We start from the raw sequence: 21,941 nt of genomic DNA, 5'->3' as shown, positions 1-21,941 counted from the left end.
TTGTTTTAGTGATTCACCATAGTGAAGGCGTAGACTCAGATTTTCTGGGTTTCTATGTTTTTGGTTGGATAGCTTTCTCAATTTCTTTCTTAGGTTTTTGCGTTCTTCATCAAACCATTTGTCATTGTTGTTCATTTTCTTCAGTTTTCTGTTTGAAATGTTTAGATTTGATAGGGAAGCTGAGTGGTCAAATAGACTGTTTAGGTTTTCTACTGCCAAGTTTACACCTTCACCATTATAGTGAAACTTTTTGTCCAGGAAGTTGTCTAAAAGGGATTGAATTTGTTGATGCCTAATTGTTTTTTGATAGGTTCCCACACTACTTTCATTCCATTTATAGCATTTCTTTATATTATTCAGTTCCTTTAGCTTTGATGCCTCATGATTGAGTATTGCTCTGATCTGTGTTCTGGATGTAGGTCAGGGGGAGGTGTCTCGCTGGTCTGGATGTAGGTCAGGGGGGAGGTGGCTCGTTGGTCTGGATGTAGGTCAGGGGGGAGTTGTCTGGATGTAGGTCAGGGGGGAGGTGTCTCGCTGGTCTGGATGTAGGTCAGGGGGGAGGTGTCTCGCTGGTCTGGATGTAGGTCAGGGGGAGGTGTCTCGTTGGTCTGGATGTAGGTCAGGGGGGAGTTGTCTGGATGTAGGTCAGGGGGAGGTGTCTCGCTGGTCTGGATGTAGGTCAGGGGGAGGTGTCTCGTTGGTCTGGATGTAGGTCAGGGGAGTTGGTCTGGATGTAGGCATTTCTTTATATTATTCAGTTCCTTTAGCTTTGGCCTCATGATTGGTATTGCTCTGATCTGTGGTCTGGATGTAGGTCAGGGGGGAAGGTGTCTCGCTGGTCTTGATGTAGGTCAGGGGGGAGGTGTCTCGCTGGTCTGGATGTGGGTCAGGGGGAGGTGTCTCGCTGGTCTGGGCGGGGTGTCTGTTGCTCCTGTGTGAGGTGTTGGGGCTGCAGTTGAGGGCGACGTCCTTTAGGGTATGGACAAAGGTTTGCACTGCTGCCTTGTATAGGTGGACCTGGTCGTAAAGACTGGGCCAGGTGTACATTTGCTTTTGAGGCATAGTCAACAGGAAATACTTGCGTTTACCCGCTGTATGGTAGCAAGGTGTGTATTATTATGTGGCTAGGATAACCTTGTTGGACAGAAGGTCTAGGGTGCGTTGGGTGTTTGGACACTGTGTTTGGGGAAAAATTACATTTTCTTGTATATATGTCCTGTTTGAGTCAATAAGGAGTACGATCTGTGTCTTGTGTATGTCCTCAGTGGGTGTGGGGGGGTTGTCAGGAGGGCTATCAGGGTGGCTGACAGGAGGGGTGCTCAGAGTGGGTGGGATCCCCTGGGCTTGGGGTTCTTCATTTGTCTGTCTTACTGGGATGTCGAGGCTATGGTCTGGGGTGGACTGTTCTGCTGTGGTGTCCAGACTTTTGTCAGGGTCTGAGGTGGGCTGTTCTGCTGGGTTCTTTGTGGGGGTGGCCAGCTCTCTAATGGGTTGTTCTCTGTCACATGTCATCGTTTTCACCTTCTCCTCGAGCACACTCACCTTCTCCTCTAGTGCTCTGTTCTTCTCCTGCTCCTGCTCTTCTCCTGTTGATGTTGTCTCACCACAGTCCAGTGTCGATATGTTTCTCTCCACCTCCAGCTCTCTGTGTCTGGTTGAGGGGGTGTTGTTGAGCTGGACTATTTTTTTAATATATTGTTTTGTGCTGACTGGAGTGTGTTCACCTGCTTTTCCAGCTCCACCTGCCTTACTTTCAGCTGGGTGAATGTATCCTTCATTTCAATGAGGGGGTAGTACTCTGTGCTGGGAGGTTTGACATTCCTCTTGGGGTTGCTCGTCTGTGGGGTTGAATAATGAAGAGGTCTGGTCTGACACTCTCAGGGTGGGGATATCTTTCTCAAGAGAGAGCTTACCCTGCTGAGCTACCTCTCTGATAATGTGAAAGTCCAGCTGAAACTGTTTGGGAATGCCCTGTACCATTACTGTTCCAGACTTGTACAGGTTGACGTTGGCTGACTCCGAGTCCTCTGTGTCTAATCCTGAGTTTCCACCCATCGCTAACACCCCCTCTTAACAGAGGGACAGTGTGTTAATATAGCTCTGCACCATGCCAGGGGATGGTCTGGTTAATATAGCTCTGCACCATGCCAGGGGATGGTCTGGTTAATATAGCTCTGCACCATGCCAGGGGATGATCTGGTTAATATAGCTCTGCACCATGCCAGGGGATGGTCTGGTTAATATAGCTCTGCACCATGCCAGGGGATGGTCTGGACAGCGGGAGGGGGCTTCAGATGCCTCTGCATTTGGGTGGGGTAGGCTGTGATACTCTCCTGCCATTGTTGAGCTCACTTCTCACTTCACACCTCAGTGCAAATTGAAGTTGCATTCAGATATGTTCTGTCCAAGCTAAGGCTTTATCTTAGCATTCAGTCCTTATAAAGTAAAATATATAATTCTAATGTATTTTTCTTCTTTGCTTTAAATGTAGCTTCAGATTAAACATTACTCCGTTCCAAGTTGGATGGTGTTTTCAGGTGTCTGTTTGTTTGCCAGAGCATTTGCTGTATAGCTTGGAAATAATAATCTTTGGTAGTATGAATCCAAAATCAGGTTGTGGGTTTAGAGTTCTGATTTGCAGTGAAGGTTATGTTGTGGAGGGTAGTATCCTGTATATGTCCTTGCTGAAAAATCCAAGTTTATCTGACTCTAAATCTATATTTTTGTAAAAACATGCTGAAAAATGTGAGCTTATCTGCTCATCTTTCTCTCTCACTCACTCACTCACTCACTCACTCACTCACTCACTCACTCACTCACTCACTCACTCACTCACTCACTCACTCACTCACCACTAGCCTCAGAAACAGGTTCAGACTACCACCCCATCTTCTTCGCTCAGGACCAGCTGCTGGATGAGCTCTTCTGCATCTGCATCCAGCTGCTCAATAAGACCTGGAAGGAGATGAGAGCCACGCAGGAGGACTTTGACAAGGTAACACAACCCACACTGCAATGTCACCATATAGCTCCCTCTTTCTCCATGTCTCATTCCCACCCCATGTCTCAGCATCACATCTGTCTCACTCTCACCCTATATCTCACCCTTTTCCCACACTGTACTCTAATGTACAAGTACAAGAAACAGCCTCTTGCCATTTGAAACAAAGTAGTTGAAGGGAGCATGTCTACAAGTAGATAGCAGGTATATTACCTTTGGTCAGGTAATATACCTGCTATGTGGAAACCTGCTCGTCAAACATCTCATTCCAAAATAATGTCCATTAATATGGAGTTGGCTCCCCCTTTGCTGCTATAACAGCCTCCACTCTTCTGGGAAGGCTTTCCACTAGATGTTGGAACATTGCAGCAGGGACTTACTTCCGTTCAACCACAAGAGCATTAGTGAGGTCGGGCACTGATGTTAGGCGATTAGGCCTGGCTCGCAGTCGGCGTTCCAATTCATCCCAAAGGTGTTCGATGGGGTTGAGGTCAGGGCTCTGTGCCAAACTGTCAAGTTCTTCCACACCGATCTTGACAAACCATTTCTGTATGGACCTTGCTTTGTGCACAGGGGCATTGTCATGCTGAAACAGGAAAAGGACTTTCCCCAAACTGTTGCCACAAAGTTGGAAGCACAGAATTGTCAAGAATGTCATTGTATGCTGTATGGTTAGGATTTCCCTTCACTGGAACTAAGGGGTCAAGCCCAAACCATGAAAAACACCCCCAGGCCATTATTCCTCCTCCACCAAACCTTACAGTTGGCACTATGCATTGGGGCAGGTAGCGTTCTCCTGGCATCCGCCAAACCCAGATTCATCCGTTGGACTGCCAGATGATGAAGCATGATTCTTCATTGGTGAGAACACGTTTCAACTGCTCCAGAGTCCAATGGCGGCGAGCTTTACACCACTCCAGCCGATGCTTGGTATTGCACATGGGGATCTTAGGCTTGTGTGTGGCTGCTCGGCCATGGAATCCCAATTCATGAAGCTCCCAACGAATTGTTCTTGTGCTGACGTTGTTTTTAGAGGCAGTTTGGAACTCGCTAGTGAGTGTTGCAACTGAGGACAGATGATTTCTACTAGCTACGAGCTTCAACACTAGGCAGTCCCATTCTGTGAGCTTGTGTGGCCTACCACTTGGCTCCTAGATGTTTCCACTTCACAATAGCAGCACTTACTGTTGACCAGGGAAGCTGAAGCAGGGCAGGAATTTTACGAACTGATTTGTTGGAAAGGTGGCATCCTATGACTGTGCCACGTTGAAAGTCCCTGAGCTCTTCAGTAAGGCCATTCTACTGCCAACGTTTTCCTATGGAGATTGCATGGCTGCGTGCTCGATTTTTATACACCTGTCAGGATTGGGTGTGGCTGAAATAGCCGAATCCACTCATTTGAAGGGGTGTTCATATACTTTTGTGTGTGTGTGTATATATAGTGTATGTTGTATATCATGTCCAAGCGTGTTGCAGTGTATTGTCTGATAGATGGTCTATTTGTTTACATTGCCAACTGTGGAGGGGCAAAGTGGTAATCTAATTTAGAAAATCAAACTTCAAAGCACTCCATGGCATCCGGAGTGGAATGGCATTTACCTGCATGCGCTACACCGAAAACAGTAAGTTCTCTGTGTCTTGTCTGCCACCATCGTATGTTCTCTGTGTCCTGTGAGCAAGAATCGTATGCAGGATAATACCATCCATCTGCCACAGCCACACAGAGTAGGAAACACAGAGTTTAATCTATAGAGGGCTGTGGGAGGCAACCAGCTGGGGTATAATTAGTCAGTTGTAATCGTTAGAACGGGACATCGATTAGTCATCCAGAATGGCTACCACAATGGAATATCGACTGGCTGCCCTATCTAAATGTATTGATACCGTGCTAAGGTAATGTAGGAAAGACTGCTGGATGGGCCCAATCCAGGCTATTTCCATTCCAATGTTAACTACACTGGGCTCACTCAGAGAGAACTATTCATTAACACCAAAACCATACAACAGGCCCATGTTTTACAAAATGCTTTCTGGTCATAAACCCTTAACCTTTTGACCTTTTGGTTTGGAGCGAGTGTCCAGCCAGCAGGCCCTGTCATTGTGTTGCGCCCTCTGCTGCCTCCCACAATCACATGGAGCAGGGATAATTGGGCATTAGAAGCACAAAGAGAATCCCACTCCATAGCAGAATCAGAGCGAGGGAGAAAGGTCCTTCACAATCAACACAATCAATTGGTTCCATCAGCATTAATTACACAAGAGAAAAACCTCTGGACACTGACAATGGAGAGATGGACAGTGGTCAGCCACAGTGGTCAGCCATGTTAAAAAGAGAGAGAGGGGGGGGGGTACAAAGCAAAGGCATCTTATTATACCCTATTGGTATTTCTTATCTCCTTTTTAGATTTGTTCATCCTCAAGTCAGATACTTGTTAAGTCTGATGAGAAATGTTAAGGGGATAAATGCAGAGTACTGGTGCTGAGAGAATTTGTTTACAGCTTGAAGAGTGAGTGGTATCTGTCTCCACCGTGCCTGTCTCACAGAAGATTCCACACCTCACTGTCAACAACCCATAATGAGATTCTACACTCTTAGAGACACAGGTGCCCTCTAGAACATAAAGGGTTCTTTGACTGTCTCCATAGGAGTACCCTTTGAATAACCCCTTTTGGTTCCAGGTAGAACCCTTTGTGTATATTTGGCTTTTACTACCATGTCCCTCAGCCTCTCCTCCTCTACCTCTGTTGCAGTCTCTCTGTTTCTCTCTACTCATTCGATCACAAACCCTGTCTCTTCCTCTCTTTCTCCCTCTCCCTCTTCCCTCCAATAAACCCCTAACTGTGCTGTCGATTTCCAGCCGTTAATCACTCCTGGCAACACGCTGCTGCCAGCTGGGTGCCTCCAGCTAGGACTTTGTGTGTGTGACACCCCCCCCCATCACGCACTTTCCCTCCAATAACAGTCATCTTCACACACACACACACACACACACACACACACACACACACACACACTCTGCTGGGTTATGAGGGAACAGAGACAGCTGCTCCTCACTAAAGCTGAGGTAAACGTCTCCTGTACTGGGGTTCTCCTCTTCCTATTGGTTAAAGCAGAGGAGTGACGGCAGGGGAGAGGGGGGGCGGACGGGGTGTGAGTGACTATCAGGGTGTCTGTTTACAAAATAACCTCATCTCTGGACTGCTGATGCCATAAAGGTGATACTTACTCTTATCCCTCTATCCGCTGTCCTCTGTTTCGCTCCTCATATTTTTTTTTTTTTTCTCTCTCTCTCGGCTGTGGAACTAACATTGTTGGCCTCTGGGTTATACTTGAAAGACACAACATGGAGGTGAGATACTCTATTTGGATTCATTAGTCATTTCTACATGGTCTTTACACAGTATGTGAAGAATGTTGTTACACGGGATTATACCTGGGGACATTTTGAGGGAGGTGTCACTGAAAGCTTTGTTTTGTTCCAAGTACATGACTGTCTCAATTTTAGTTACAGTTTTAGTGCCATTCTCCTTGGATGTGTTGTTGTAAATATATTTTTCTCTGCCTACATGGATAAATACATGTTATATTACATTGGCATTACGTATTAGTATGGTTTAGAGCTCTTTGAATATAATAAAGTGCGGTGTAATGTAGTTGCAGGATACCGATGATCGAATTCTGTGTTTTTAATATAGAATCTTTTTTTTGCAGTCACTGGTTGTACAGTTTTTAGTAATATGTACAGAATGTTTTAAAAACATACCTGTTAATCCTTGTTGATTGAAGAGGTGAATTATTCCTTCCTGCTGCATAAGGAGGGTTGGCAATCCAGGTCCGTGGTCTGAAGCGCAATTTTTCCTGTGTGGTTGGGTTATGCCAAGCTGTCCAAATCTCAGGGGGAGATGAATGTTCCCCGGGATTATTTCTGGTTTATGCAGGATTCTGCACTATTAATTGATTTGTCTATTTCAGAATTGCCAATGTGATTTCCTGAATATGGTGATAGATCATTTAATTTGTGTAATTATGCCATTCATTTGTGATTGGTTGCAATGGTATGGTCCATGTGGAAGTATCCCAGCTACTATACTTAAGCTGTGTCGGTCCTGTCTTGGTAGAGAGGGGACAGGTTGCTGACAGGTATTATTGAGGCCTGGTGTTTATTGAACTCAACCTTTTATTTATTTTCAGTCAACCCCTTGTTTATGTTTCCTGTTCTGTCCATCGTCATGTTTATTTTGTTTGTAAATAGGTGTACAATAGTTTTGGTGTCTCTTCTCCACAAATAAAAGGCCACTCCTGGGCACTGCACTAGGTCCATATTGTCTGCTTCCTCACTGAAACCTCCACTGCTAGGTGCGGTCTCCATTTTTTAAATATTTTTTTTACGTAACCTTTGTTTAACTAGGAAGGTCAGTTAAGAACAAATTCTTACTTACAATAACTGGCTACCGGGGAACTGCCTTGTTCAGGGGCGGAATGACAGATTTTTACCTTGTCAGTTCGGGGATTCGACCACTAGGCTACCTGCCGCCCCACTAGGCTACCTGCCGCCCCACTAGGCTACCTGCCGCCCCACTAGGCTACCTTCTGTACATTACTCTGAGACAGGAACACACTCACACCCTTTAAACCCCCCTATGCTCTGTTGAGACCACTCTTTCAAGTCACCGAGATCTCTTCTAGCCATGGTAGCCTAAATAATGTGCAACTCGGCATTTTTATACATAACCCTAAGCATGATGGGATGTTTTTTAATGGCTTAATCAACTCAGGAACCACACCTGTGTGGAAGCACCTGCTTTCAACATACTTTGTATCCCTCATTTGCTCAAGTGTTTCCTTTTATTTTGGCAGTTACCTGTATTCTGTTATGTTTTGCATTCTATTACCTCAAACTTTTGAGGTGGGATTATTTTAGATTGAAGAAATACCGCTATGTGCCTCCATGGGTGCGGCATGCACAGCAGATACCACGTGCTCCATAGAGGATGAGTGCGCAATTGCTGAACATTGTTTGCTCCATACCTGTTGCTCCATAGATAGTGGGCTCTCCATGGATACTGTAATTCAGAGCCTGCTTCATGGGTCATGGTTATTGTGTGCCCAACACATCTGTACGTACAGTACCATTTCATTAAAGTCCTCCAAACTGGTGCTGCTGTACATTGGAGGAAGGTGGGGGGGGGGGAGTTACCATGATGCACAAACAAATTACATTCCCATGGCGACGGCTGCTTGGTGTCAAGTGCAGTGTCATTGAGAGACACTCAGTATGGCCACCCTGAGATAAAGGGAGAGAGAGACCGAGGGGAGGAAATAGTGAGTGTGGGGGGGATCGACTTGAGTTTGGTTTGGTGTGTTCTCATAGATTTCTTTGAGGGATTTTGAAACTGTGGCTGCAGTTAGAGAGAAACACCAGATTTTCCTGTCTCTTTCTCTCTCACACACACACACACACACACACACCCTACCGTATTTCTTCCTTCCTGTGCTTTGTCATGTGGCCTTCGCCTCAGAGAACTCATGTTTTGGGGGGCCCGAGGTCAAGCCTTGTCTGAGTTTGTAAGCGTCACTGTGCCCAGCAGAGCAAAGAGCGGGAACAGTCTGCTTTCTCTCAACTCAAACCCACATTCACACGATAGCTAGCTACTGAAATATGAAAACATACAGTACATACACTAAAACTTTAACTTTAATATAGCTCAGTGGTTCCCAAATGTTTTTGCTTTGACCCACCCAAGGGCTTTTGAATTGTCTTGTTTACCCACCAGAGAAACCATGTTTATAGCCATAACATAGCTGGTATGTTTTCCCTTTAAATAATCAAATGTTGACTGATTCTGTCCATCTGTAGGTAATGCAGGTTGTGCGTGAACAGATCACCAGGACTCTGTCCAGTAAGCCCACGTCTCTGGAGCTGTTTAAGAACAAGGTGAATGCCCTGAACTACAGTGAGATCCTCAAACTACGCCAGACGGAGCGGCTGCACCAAGAAGAGACCCTCGCCCCGCCTGTATTGTAAGTCCTTACATTGTTCAGCAGAATCTTTTTCTTGCTCTCTCTATCAATCACACACACACACAACTCTTGTAAGCCTGTACTTCCTCCAATGACCCCTAGAGGGCAGAGATCAGCCCCTTTTAGTGTATGTGTATGTATACTTACACCTGTATTCGTACCATTTGTCTCTGGTCCAGAGTATTTTTCACCCCTATGGAATCAGAATCAGTGCTGTTGCTATCCTCTGCGTCTGCCCTGTTTGTCACCAAACAGCTTGGAAATGTCATGTGACCCCACCATCACAGGTCCACAACCCATTCTACACATTCCCAGTCAACCAAGTAGCACTGATCCTACCTACTTGTCCTCGTCCTATCTGATCCGTATCTATTCAAGTGTCTGACCTTTTAATATGGAAAATAAAGCTCATTGAAATGTATCATGTTGAGTGCGTCATGGTACTTGCGGTGGGCGTGACTCTCTCTACCCCCCTGTAGAGAGCTGAAGGAGCGTCTGAGGCCAGAGCTGTTGGAGTTGATTCGCCAGCAGAGACTGAACCGCCTGTGTCAGGGAACCCTCTTCCGCAAGATCAGCAGCCGACGCAGACAGGGTGAGACCGGTTAAGAGCATACGCGTTAACTCGAGAGGTATAGGGGGAAGAAGTATAGGGGGAAGCTGGACAGCACGACGCGGTGAAACATAGGGAGACTAATGAAGGACGGTAGATGAAGAGATAGCTGGCCTTTCTTACACCATGCTGCCGATTTTTATTTATTTTTTAATTTAATATGTTTTTTTATTATTGGTCATTTCAGATAAGTTGTGGCACTGTCGCCTATCGCCCAATCACAAAGTCCTGCACTTTGGCGACATGGAGGAGGAAACAGAAACACCCACCATCGAGAGTCTCCAGGAGAAGAGTGAGTTATTACTCACAGCAATATACTCTTCCACTATAGCCTTGACCAAAGAGATTCTATTAAATTAGTGTTGCCGCCCCTAATTCTATGGCCTCGACACTGAAATTACATCGCGCTCTGTCATTGGCTCTGTGTACGAAGCTGAGGGGTGCCGGTAGACCTGCTCTTCCTCTTTTTCTCTGGCAGTTCCTGTGGCAGATATCAAAGCGCTGCTGACGGGGAAAGACTGCCCTCACATGAAGGAGCACAAGGGCAAACAGACCAAGGTTAGTGCACCATCATCACCAGCACCACTTTCCCTACCGACAACAGCCCCTGAACACTCCCTCTTCCCTACCCCGCCCCGACTTCCTCTTTCACACTATGTACCTGGCCCTCCATAAACGGCATTGTGCTGTCCTTCTGCAGGAAGTGTTGGCACTGGCGTTCAGCGTCACGTATGACGTGGAGGAGTACAGCCTCAACTTTATCGCCTCATCCAGAACCGACGTGAGTAGTGATGTCATGTCACAGGAGTATCTGTACTCCTTCACATAGATAATTCTCTCTCTTTTCCCAGAGTTAAATCCTACATCTTTATCGCTCGCTCTTTCTCGTCCCTCTTAATTTAATTTAAACTTTGTGTGGAAAGTTAAAACGCATACATTACCAAAGTAAACATTATGATCGAATAACAAAGGTGATCTCTGTGTCGCTCTCAGTTCTGCCTGTGGACGGATGGACTGAGCGTGCTGCTGGGACGGGACATGAGCAGTGAGTGCATGAGGAGCGAGCTGGAGACCCTGCTCTCCATGGAGATCAAGCTCCGCCTCCTGGATCTGGAGAACGTGCCCATCCCAGACAGTGCCCCACCGGTGCCCAAACCCCCCAGCAACTTCAACTTCTGCTACGACTTCAGCCAGGCTGAGCAGTAGTCCATGGCAGGGCAGAGGAGTAGACCTGGGGCCTGTTCAGGAGGATGTAACGTTACAGAATGCTCAGCTAGAAATGTATGAATTAGAACAGATATGGTCTTGTCGTCTGTAAAATAGGCAATTGTGTCAGCTCTATTCATTATATTTCTATTTGCAATGTTCGGAATGTTTCATGTCATTAAATGCACCCTAGTAACGACCAAGCCTGTAGACGTCTACACAGCAGGAGTGGACATGGAGGACTGGATCGACAAATCTAATGCGTAGGCAAAGGTTTCATCTTATATGAGAGGAATCGAGGCTGAAGACTATTCCTTGGGTTCTATAGGAGTGGTCATCTATTTGGGTGTGGTCAAGTGTATTGTAACTGTACAGTGAGTGTGTTTTCTGTTGTTGGATCGATCCAGATGGCTTATGACCAGGCTGCAGCGGGAAGGATTTGGGTTTACTTCAGTCCCCCGCTCCATGGCTCTAGTCCTCCACGCTCCTCTGTGCATTGTCTTTAGGCGGAGAGTTCATTTTTGCCATATCCATGTTTGTTTTTCTACTTTTCTTTAAACTGAAAGCTTTGTGAGGCAGGATGCATGACATCCCTTCTGAAGGTACTCAACCCAAGGACTGAGACAGAACAGAGCCAAATACATATTTGTGGGTATATACTGTATATGGCTCGGAGAGAGAATCCCTTTGATTTCTGACATTGTACTTACCGACCTACTCAAACAGAATCCCTACTCCCTGTTCTAAAATGGTACTTTAATGAGTTGAAGAAACAGGAAAACATACTCTGGCTCCAAGCCTATTCAAATCCCTATTTATAATATATTAAATCCTCTTTTTAAGTGTGTGCAGATAGTATTTGAATGAGTTCCGTTGGCTCATGAGGAGCACTTTAAATAGAATACCTCAGAGCTTCCCATGGACTGGTTTTGATCTTTTGTACTTTTTATGGAAGGTTAAGGTTTGATGGCTGTTGTTCAAACGGTTCTCTTAGGCAACAGGGTTTTATTGCACAAAGAACTTGATCAACGGTACAGCCAACTGACATATTGCTTTTATGGTACATTTAACAGATGACGTAGCGACGGTACAGATAACTGTTGTGTGTCACACAGTATGTATCGCTGCTATTAATTGTCCTGGTAAAGTTTTTTTTGCTCCAGAGTTTGTCAAAGGCAATTATTATAGGTACATTATGAATGTCAGGCCATAACAAATGAATATTAGTTCAATATTGATGTTATTTTAGGGTACTTTATTTCCATGACTGAATGATCCTGACAGATACATTTGACCTCATATACTGTACAACAGTAAACAAGTTCTGTCAGTATGATGACCCTTCAACTTTTCATATTCCAAATCTCATCGGCCAATGAATAATAGGTTTTTGTAGCCAGCTAACAATCAGAAATTCAGCTGGAGTTTGAGGTGATTTTGCTATTCATTGCATGTCTGTTCATGTTAACACCTAATCTCCACGGTAACCCCTAACATGCTTTATGAAGATCAAGGTTGACACGAATAAATATGATTTATACAAATTGTCCTTGTCTAGCTTGGTTTATGGTCTGGCGGAATCCTAGAAGAAACAAGCCTATTGTACTCATGATTCTAAGCAAGAGATAAGCATACATTTATTGAAACTATCTCTTACATTTTTAAATAAACAACAGTTTTGCTTCCTTCAGTGGCAGTGTTAAATTAAGTTGAATACAAAATTACATTAAGCCAGCTAAACACATATCAATATTTCTCTTAGTGTAGCCATTTAAGAATTAACATGGCGAGATCTGGTTCTGAGATCAACTACAAGGTGCTTTTTAAATCCGAGCACATCTTCTAGGCCAGTTAAAGGTTTGTGCAGCATCTACTGAGTTGGTCCCTCAGCTCCATAAACCAGACACATTCTAATCAAACAAACATCGAGATTAACAGTGACCTTATATCGCACAGTTTACACCAGCGATGGGGGTGGGAGGCCACAAATAAAAATAATTTGAGGGTCCACAGTGGCTCGTGGGTCTGCGTACCCACATCCATAGACTAACCAATTCAATTTTTAAAAAATGCTGACATGAACTAATTGAGTGACTGATGCACAACCACATTTTGAAATTGCACCTTGTGTATTCTATTATTCTAACTCAACAGCAGTGGATGCTGCCGAGGGGAGAACGGCTCATAATAACGGCTGGAACGCTGCAAATGGAATGGCATCAAACGCCTGGAAACCATGTGTTAGATACCATTCCATTAGCACGAGCCCGTCCTCCCCAATTAAGGTACCACTAACCAACCTCCTGTGTTCAACAGTACACCTGACAGTTCTTATTTGTGTGGGCCTGCATGCCGACAGTTGCCCACCCCTGGCATACACCGAAGGAGGACTTTAAGGGCCGGTTTCTCAGACGATTCATCTTGGTCCTAGACTAAACAGACTTTTAGTCCACACGGGATGGACATTTGCAGATGCAGATTCTCCAATGAGAATGATTTTTAATTCATCAAAGACTTAATTTGAGTCTAAGACACTGGCCATATGGGTCCTTGTGACTAAATTGAGTACAGCTCCGACCAGAAGTTACTTTTCGTAGCAGGTTAGGAGAACATTTTAGCTAACCTTAACATCATTCTCCTAACCTGGTACGAAAAAGTACCTTCTAGTCGTAGTTGTATTCCACCTAGTCAGAACCCTATCAGAGTGTGAGGGTCAGGTCAGCTCCGCCCACAAAGCGGCAGTGGACATTCTCTAGGAAGGGCAGCTGGGATTGGAGGAGGTCCACTGTTGTTATGGAGATGTCTTTACACATGGAGATGTCCAGCGTCCGCAATCTCTTACAGTGTTGGACGAGCATGGAGAGAGACCTGCGGGAGCATGAGTTCACTGCTGTCAAACACTGATACACAGATAACACAGTCGGTCGCTCTGGGGTTCTGTGTGTGTGTGTGTGTGTGTGTGTGTCTCACCTATCTGTGACTGCGTCGCAGCAGGACAGATAGAGGTGCTGCAGCCTGGCGAGGTAGGGGGCGGCGCGGGCAATACCCTGGTCACTGATCTGGGGGCAGTGGCTGAGTGCCAGGCTGGTGAGGCTGCGGCAGTGGTAGGCCACCGACGCCAGGCTGTCATCACTGATCTCAGGCAGCATGGAGAGAGAGAGGCGCTGGAGGTCTGGATAACGCAGCACCTGCTCACAACAATTGCCCGGTTAACTTATAGGGAAATTGCTAAACTTCATATTCATCATATCTAGTACCACTCCATCATCAACATGTGAAAATGGCACATTTCTATGTTTTGTAGGGAAAAGATGAAGCTAACTATTTCCAAAGACGGCATCAAACAATTAGTAGGCAATGCCAACTCAAAATTGTTTATATGAAAAATAAACTAAATAAAATTCACACAACACACACCGATGATGTTGCTACAAAACGGAGAAGGAAGGAGACACCTGAAACCCCATTTCCACATACGTTAATATTAAGATTTAGATGTTGGTGCTGAATTACTTAAATGCAAATGTAAATGAGATGATGAATTTTTTATTTTTTTTTTAAATATATATTTTATGTTCCTTTAATGGAGTGTTTCCGAACCGGACCAGGAAAAACTATGGGCCCTGATAAGTAACCTAAAACTCCTTGCCCTAACCATAGCCTGTATATTCTCATGGTAGACCAACCTGTGTGATGCTGCTGTCAGTGAGTTTGGAACAGGCAGACAGGTCGAGCTCCTGGAGGCTCCTGAGGGCCAGCAGTGAGGACCCGTCCTGTTCCTTGAACACCCCCAGGTCCTCGTCCGTCACCAGCCGGGGCTTCTCCTGGAAGGGCATGCTGGGAGGCCGGAAGAAACCCATATTTCCAAAAGTACGGGTGAAGCTGGGCCCCTTGTCCTCCTACAAAGCCAGGGTGAGAGGTTGAAGGTCAGGGGCGCACGGTCATAGTAAGCTACAGTGGTAGTAACATGAATATAAGCGAAGTCAAGACCAGCTAGTCTGCTTATATCCTATTCCAGAGACATCTAGACCTTTCCCTACCCAGCCCTCTCTCACCATTTCCTTGCTGGGCTCACACTCCTTGGTGAGCTCCACCATGCCCAGCAGCCCCCAGTCTGTGATCTCCTTGCACCAGCCCAGTCGTAGCACCACCAGCCCGGGCAGGTAGGTGGCGATAGCACGCACGCTCAGGTCTGTGAGGTAGACGCAGGAGGTGAGGTCCAGCTCCCGCAAACTGGAGCCCAGCAGCCGAGCCAGAGAGAACACAGCCAGATCCTGGGAGAGAGATGGGAAACAAAGGAACATAAGGGATGATGTCCTGATAAACATTTCATTCTATAAAAGAGAAATCCTGAAAGAGTCAGGTAAAACAGCTCTGGTAAAGTCATAGTAATGTGAGGGAGAGAGCAGCACACACACTGACCCTGATATAGGTGCAGCTCTTGAAGCTGAGTGTCTCCAACCGTGCCCTGGGCTCCAGGGCAGAGAGCCCTTTCACTATCTCAGCCCCACTGACATGCAGGCACTCAGACAGATCCAGGTTCCTCAGCTCCGGCAGCATCATCAGGTCGGCCAGCCCTTTATCCGTCATCCTCCAGTCCCGGGACAGAGAGAGGAACCGGAGGCCCTTCAGGCTCAGGGCCACAGCCAGTACAGCCCGGCTGGTGAGCTCTGTACAGGCGCTGAGGTCCAGGATCCGGAGGCCAGGCTGGTGCTTGCAGAGCACCTCCACAGAGTAGTCGGTCAGCTCCTTGCAGCCCCGCAGACGCAGCTCCTCTAGAGACAGGCCCCCTACCTGGGCCACGGAGCGCAGCGACTCTGGGGTGATGCTAGTTCTGCTCAGGTCCAGCCCCCGCACGGTGGAGGCCTGCTCCTGCAGCAGCCTGCGGAGGTTACGTAGGGAGAGCAGGGCAGAGGAGTCAGGCCCCACGGGGCAGCCACGGTACGGGTCAAACTCAAAGGCGATGTGGCAGCCGGCCAGGGAGAGACGGCGAAGTCTGAGAGTGCAGCCTGTGAGTCGGTTGAAAGTGAGATCTGATAGATAGCGCAGGTCAGAGAGATCCAGCTCCTCAAGACCTGCTAAAGCTACCCCCACCTAGGAAAAGGACAAACATTTTTTTTAAACTGGCATGTGTAAAAATACAATTTAAAAAAACATTAGAAAAGGAATACTCATCATCATCTCCAGCCTACAGGGTCTGTCTGACCTGCTGGCGGTGCTCTTCTTTGGACAGGAAGGCTCCAGACATGAAGAGGCTGTCCAGGCCACGGAGGTCAAGCCTGCGCAGGGCGGTCAGGTGGGGCAGCAGGGCCAGGAGGGAAGACTCGGTCACGCTGCTTCCTGGCAGGGCCAGGCTCTCCAGCCGAGGGCCTAGATGGAGCCCTATCTCCTGAAGCACAGCCCGGGACATACTGGACCCATCCAGATGGCTTATGACCAGGCTGCAGCGGGAACGCCTACTCAGGCCCCGGATCAGATCCAGGGAGGAGATAGAGGCTGGGAACTTGAAGGTGTCATTCCTCTGGAAAATGGAGTCAAAGTTAGGATTAGGTTGTTAGTGAGATTGATGAAATTTGTGAGATAAGGGGAAATTGTGGAATAGAGTAGTACCTGAAATTGGAGGTCTTGGCTCGCATCATACCAGCTCCAGCACACCAGAGAGGCTTCCTTCCTGTCTGATGCTTTGAGGAAACTTAGGATGTAGGTGACGATCTAGACAGAAAGTTGATTGGACCACCAGGTCTTTTACAACAGTTCTATCATAGTGCCATGCATAAGGAAATGGATCAAATAAGGTGTGCCAAATGTTTTAAATAATCAGTGCATTATAACTTGCTAGCTAGTTAGTTAACATCTATTGTGCTGGTAGTAACATATCAAGTTGTTGACGCAACCGTGCTAGTCAGGACACCCAATGCATTGACAACCACAGTGACACCAACTGTTATTTTATGAAGCAGGCTACAAGCCTATTTGCTAGACTTACCTCAAGAGGTAACTCAGGCGTTTCCATGGTTATTTCTCCCATCCCCAGTCACATCCTTGGATTACAAGATGGAGTGTAGTCCATTATATTGATCATGTCAATATCTGTCAAGCATTTTCAATTCCGATGTTCGCTGATGAGCTAGCTACGACATCAAGTGCTGTCAGCTAACTAACGTGAACGGTAGCTCTCCAGCTAGCTAGCGTCCTCTCGGGCTAGTTTAGTTAATCATTACATTAGCTAGCTATCTTCAATCGTGCTAGTTTCATTCATTCACGTCGCAATCAGACCTGGTTCGCCAAGTTGAGCTATTTTGATGCATTTCAATTCTCACTTCAACAGTTATTTAATTTAGAGCACGAAGATGTCATCACCCTCTTCACTTTGCCAGCGCCACAGATGGTCCCTCAGCTGACTGCAGATCAAAACAAACCCTCTTGACGTAACACTAAAACCAGGAGCTTCTTCTTAGGGATCGGGGTAGGATTCTTCTTCTTTTATGGAAGATTGGCAATCGCACAATTGAATGTGCATTCTGCCACCTACTGTGCGGGATTGAAACAGGATTCCCCAGAAATGTAAAGAAATACAAAAACTACAACACAATAAATGAACTAAACTAAATCAAAACAACTTTTCTGTAAAAAAAAAAACACACAAAAAAAACAGATCTGATCCCTACAGGCTCAAGGGGAACCTGGGAGGGCGGGTCTTCCGGCGCCAGTACCCCAAGCAAGTCTTCAGATTTAAATCCCCAAAACGTTTCTGCCGCAGCCACAATAATTTATTTGAAACGTGTGTGTAACAGTTTAGAACTGTGGCAATGAATGCCACAAAATCCACCTTTTTTACACACAGGGTATATTTTGCCTGCCATCAAACATTTACCACAGGCTGCGGTGCGTCCACTAGCATCACTTGTTTTCTCAGTTATTTTAATCGCCTCCGCATAGGAGATTCGATTTATCTCGCTAAACTTTTGCTACCCCAATCTTCTTCATCCCTCCTCCTTCTACACACCGTTCTTCGATATACTCTGTCCGTCTGCACACACTTTAAACATGGCGAAATCCTTTACAATTCTTACACTGCAATGGTATGGGAACGAAAGCTCTTACAGCGTATCCGGAAGAAAAAAAACAAGCTTCACACGCGTATGTATTTGCTCTTCATCAAAAAACAACAGGACTGAAATACTTTATTTTTCTCCATTCACCCAACGGGTCAGATGCCGGGTACCAATCACACCAGTAATTCTCTTCAGGGAGTCAATATGAACATTCGTTGTCACCCCTGAGATGACTCCTTTGACTGGTGCTCTACTCCGATGTTCAAAACAAAACTTCTGTTGTGCGGATTCTTTTGAGGCTCACTGCAATCTTCCTCTGTTTGTCATACACACAGTTAATCAAAATAAGACCACTCCTGGTCACTGACATACTACACGTTTCCCAGCGCATACTTGACCATTTGACACCTACATTAAATTCTCTTAAATAGTCCTGTTCCTCTAAGAAAGTGAAATAGAGCCCAAGACATAAAGGGGCTTTCAGGAAGAGGTTGTTGTTAGCTAGCTTCTTTATTATTTTATTTTCTGCGTCATTTTCAGACTCGCATCCCTGTGCAGTTTTACTAAGCTGCTAATTGTAGAGATCAAGCTAAACAGATGTATAAATTAAAACGGATTTGTTCGTGAGTTATGTTACTGTGGCGTGTCCATTTTCCATTGTAAATCCATATCCATTTCTCAAGCTTCATATCACCAGTAATATCACACAACCACACAAAGACGACAGGGATTCATTTTTAATCGCATAAGGATTTATTTGGAAAAGAATCCACAAAAACATCAAACATTCATCATGGTGATATTAACGCATTCAGATTTGCTGCGTCTTGAGTCACAAATGCAATTTTTCTCAGCATGTGTTGCATGCTGCCAGCTTTTGTCACCTACACCAGTGGTTCCCAATGAGAAGTACTAAGACCTCTGGGGGTACTGGGCCTATCCACAGGGGGTACTTGAGAAGATTCATGAGACCATAGACCTACTGGTAAAAATGCACATGGGGCACTCCAGGCAGAGCAAAATTCAGTTGGTGGTACAATAACCAAAAGAGGTTGGGAACCACTGACCGACACCATACATACCATTTAAACACACATAAAGAACGTAGTCAACCAACACGATAACAATATTCACATTCAATCTACAGATTGTCTGGCAGTTTCGGTAGCTGGTTTTTAGACCCTATGTATTCCAAGTGGGAATATAGGATCTATATAATTATGTAAAACCTTGCATTGATTTCTGAAAACTAACACGCAAGGGTCTAAGAATTTCCCTGTGAAAACTAATGGAATATACACACCCTTTAGTTTTCCATTTACAATGTATTTACAAGCCAAGAACTTATGAAACAGCATTTGATTAACAGTATGAAACAATAATATCATAATATCAAACTTAAAAACATGTAATGTACATGTAAAAAAAAGAAAGAAGATAAACAGTCATTTTAAACATACCCCTCATGTCAAAAGCTGTTGTAACCTTTGTCATAATTTGTTCAGCTAAATTCCAAATGAATTTGTTCGCTACAGCTGTTAGCTCTAAAGTAAATGTTTGATTGTCTGGCATGGTGAACTGACAGCATACCAGCCCTGAAAAATTATTAGCTACCCTGCTTAAAAGTAAATCTTTGATTGTCTGGCATGGTGAACTGACAGCATACCAGTCTTGATTAAATAATTAGCTGCACTGCTACCTGTGCACATACAAAACAATATATAGATTTACATGTTGACATTTGTTTACATTTTTTACATCTAGGCCTGTACACTTTTCAACATTTACATATTTGACCCATTCACCCCAGAAACACTAAACACTACCTCAAGGGCCATGAAAAATAAGGCAAAAATAACATATTCCATTGAACAAAACTCTATAAACAACTGGTCATCTTTACAAAATGTAAACATTTCTTATAAACATCAGCAAAATCTTTCCTCACATTCCAACATCTTTATAGCATTTCCCAATCACAATCCTCCCCTTGCTGAATAAATAGGAAATTAACAAAACTAGGGTTTAAGAGAATGAATTTGTTTCCGAAAGCAGACATAACAGAAGACCTGGAGAGACACCTCCCCTCACCAACACACACACACATACAGCTCTACCCTGTGTGACCTCTTTGTTATCTCCGTAATGAGATGGTATGTGTCAATTATTGCTGATTGGTACATTTACCCCTGGGATTGTAAACACAAACATATAGTGCAATGTCGAAGACATCAGTTTAGCACCTGTTTCGTCATCCCTGTGGAATTAGGTAGCCTAGGCCCTATACATAAGTGTCAGGGGGATAAGACAGTCAGTGAGGTAAAAAAAAAAGAAGAAGAGTCTATAGGTATAACGGAACAGGAACTGTGACTGTGACTCCTGAGACATAATTGGATGATCTTTAGGACCCATGGCTTTTCTCTCTGGTCTTCCTCTCTGCAATAGAGTACAGAGGGATAAACAACTGCATCCATTTCTCCACATGAAGACTGCCTCTTAAAGCTTTTGGAGACAACTCATGGCTTTCTCTTTTCTTTCCTCTTCCCACTCTCTCCTGCCTCTTCTTCCGCCACGTTGTCCTGCTCCTTGGACAGCGTCTCACCTCTGTGACAATGGGAGGCGGGGTGGAGCCACGTGGAGCTGTCTGAGGTTGGGGACATGATGCTAGACTTGCGCTCTGGGTCCAGACTGGAGACTGGAGTGACTGGGGACAGGGGGGTCAGGGAGGAGGACATTGAGGGCTGTGGGGAAACGGAGAGGTTAGCTCATTCAGTGTGTGTGTGTGTAGATTGTGTGTGTATAGACAATGTGTGTGTTTTTGTACAGTGAATACCATACCTCTAGCGAAATACTGGATATGTTGGTGTTCTCCTTAATCTTTGCAAGGGTCCTTTTGAGGCCTGTTTTCTGATGAGCCATCTCCAGAGCAGCTTTGAGTAGCTTGGGTGTCTCTGTCCGAGGAGGGATCACCTGGGCCGGCTCCTTCGGCTTCTTGTCTTTTGTCAGCATATTCCTGTAGCCAGAAACATCAAACAAATCAAATCAATCAAATCAAATTGTATTTGTCATATGTGCCGAATAAAACAAGTGTAGACCTTACAGTGAAATGGTTACCAACAAGCCCTTAACGAATAATGCAGTTTTAGGAAAATTTGTGTTTAGTAAAAAATAGTCTGGGTAGCCATTTGATTAGCTGTTCCGGAGTATTTTGACTCGGGGGGAGAAGAGGTTAAGAAGCCTTTTGGACCTAGACTTGGCACTCCGGTACCACTTGCCGTGCGGTAGCAGAGAGAACAGTCTATGACTAGGGTGGCTGGAGTCTTTGACAATTTTTAGGGCCTTCCTCTGACACCGCCTGGTATAGAGGTCCTGGATGGCAGGAAGCTTGGCCCCAGTGATGTACTAGGCCGTACGCACTATCCTCTGTAGTGCCTTGCGGTCAGAGGTCGAGCAGTTGTCATACCAGGCAGTGATGCAACCAGTCAGGATGCTCTCGATGGTGCAGCTTTTGAGGATCTGAGTACCCATGCCAAATCTTTTCAGTGTCCTGAGGGGGAATAGTCTTTGTCGTGCCTTCTTTACGACTGTCTTGGTGTGCTTGGACCATGATAGATTGTTGGTGATGTGGACACCAAGGATCTTGAAGCTCTCAACCTGCTCCATTGCAGCCCCGTCGATGAGAATAGGGGGGTGCTCGGTCCACCTTTTCCTGTAGTCCTGTCCACCTTTTCCACCTTTTCCTGTAGTCCACAATCATCTCCTTTGTCTAATCACATTGAGGGAGAGGTTGTTATCCTGGCACCACACGGCCAGGGCTCTGACCTCCTCCCTATAGGCTGTCATCGTTGCCGGTGATCACTGTTGTGTTGTCGGCAAACTTAATGATGGTGTTGGAGTCGTGACTGGCCATGCAGTCATGAGTGAACAGGGAGTACAGGAGGGGACTGAGCACGCACCCCTGAGGGGCCCCCGTGTTGAGGATCTGTGTGTTGTTACCTACCCTTACCAACTGGGGGTGGCCCGTCAGGAAGTCCAGGATCCAGTTCC

At 45.6% G+C, this 21,941-nt stretch overlaps 3 protein-coding genes across 6 annotated transcripts in view; 1 reads left to right on the top strand and 2 right to left on the bottom strand.

The window, feature by feature from the left end:
- Window positions 1-12,383, top strand: part of elmo3 (engulfment and cell motility 3) — a 33,747-nt gene extending 21,364 nt beyond the window's left edge. For 2 of the 3 annotated variants that reach the window (XM_035798181.2, XM_035798180.2), the window contains exons 16-22: window positions 2,859-2,995; window positions 8,860-9,023; window positions 9,503-9,615; window positions 9,821-9,925; window positions 10,112-10,191; window positions 10,334-10,414; window positions 10,627-12,383. In XM_035798181.2, the coding sequence (XP_035654074.1) occupies window positions 2,859-2,995; window positions 8,860-9,023; window positions 9,503-9,615; window positions 9,821-9,925; window positions 10,112-10,191; window positions 10,334-10,414; window positions 10,627-10,839 (893 nt within the window). In that variant the 3' untranslated portion in view covers window positions 10,840-12,383. Of the gene's footprint in view, window positions 1-2,858; window positions 2,996-6,184; window positions 6,352-8,859; window positions 9,024-9,502; window positions 9,616-9,820; window positions 9,926-10,111; window positions 10,192-10,333; window positions 10,415-10,626 lie in introns of those variants that run through there. The other variant, XM_035798183.2, reaches the window with a different exon arrangement.
- On the bottom strand, window positions 12,080-18,133 carry fbxl9 (F-box and leucine rich repeat protein). Its single transcript, XM_035798184.2, has 8 exons — window positions 16,826-18,133; window positions 16,450-16,551; window positions 16,046-16,360; window positions 15,262-15,933; window positions 14,895-15,113; window positions 14,526-14,738; window positions 13,810-14,027; window positions 12,080-13,707 (listed from the first exon to the last, which is right to left on the bottom strand). Exons 1-8 carry the CDS (start codon window positions 16,865-16,867, stop codon window positions 13,539-13,541), a joined length of 1,950 nt encoding a protein of 649 aa, XP_035654077.1. The 5' UTR covers window positions 16,868-18,133; the 3' UTR covers window positions 12,080-13,538.
- A 491-nt stretch (window positions 18,134-18,624) lies between these two features.
- The window catches only part of LOC118401031 (cyclic nucleotide-gated cation channel beta-1-like), a 33,860-nt gene continuing 30,543 nt past the window's right edge, over window positions 18,625-21,941 (bottom strand). For both annotated transcript variants that reach the window (XM_035798177.2, XM_035798178.2), the window contains 2 exons: window positions 20,733-20,907; window positions 18,625-20,635 (listed from right to left, as the gene is read on the bottom strand). In XM_035798177.2, the coding sequence (XP_035654070.1) occupies window positions 20,411-20,635; window positions 20,733-20,907 (400 nt within the window). In that variant the 3' untranslated portion in view covers window positions 18,625-20,410. The remainder of the gene's footprint in view (window positions 20,636-20,732; window positions 20,908-21,941) is intronic.

Source organism: Oncorhynchus keta, chromosome 22 (assembly GCF_023373465.1).
Source record: "Oncorhynchus keta strain PuntledgeMale-10-30-2019 chromosome 22, Oket_V2, whole genome shotgun sequence".
NCBI classification, from domain to species: Eukaryota; Metazoa; Chordata; class Actinopteri; order Salmoniformes; family Salmonidae; genus Oncorhynchus; species Oncorhynchus keta.
The sequence above is the reverse complement of the archived record's forward strand: the minus strand, read 5'-3'. Positions and strand labels throughout refer to the sequence as shown.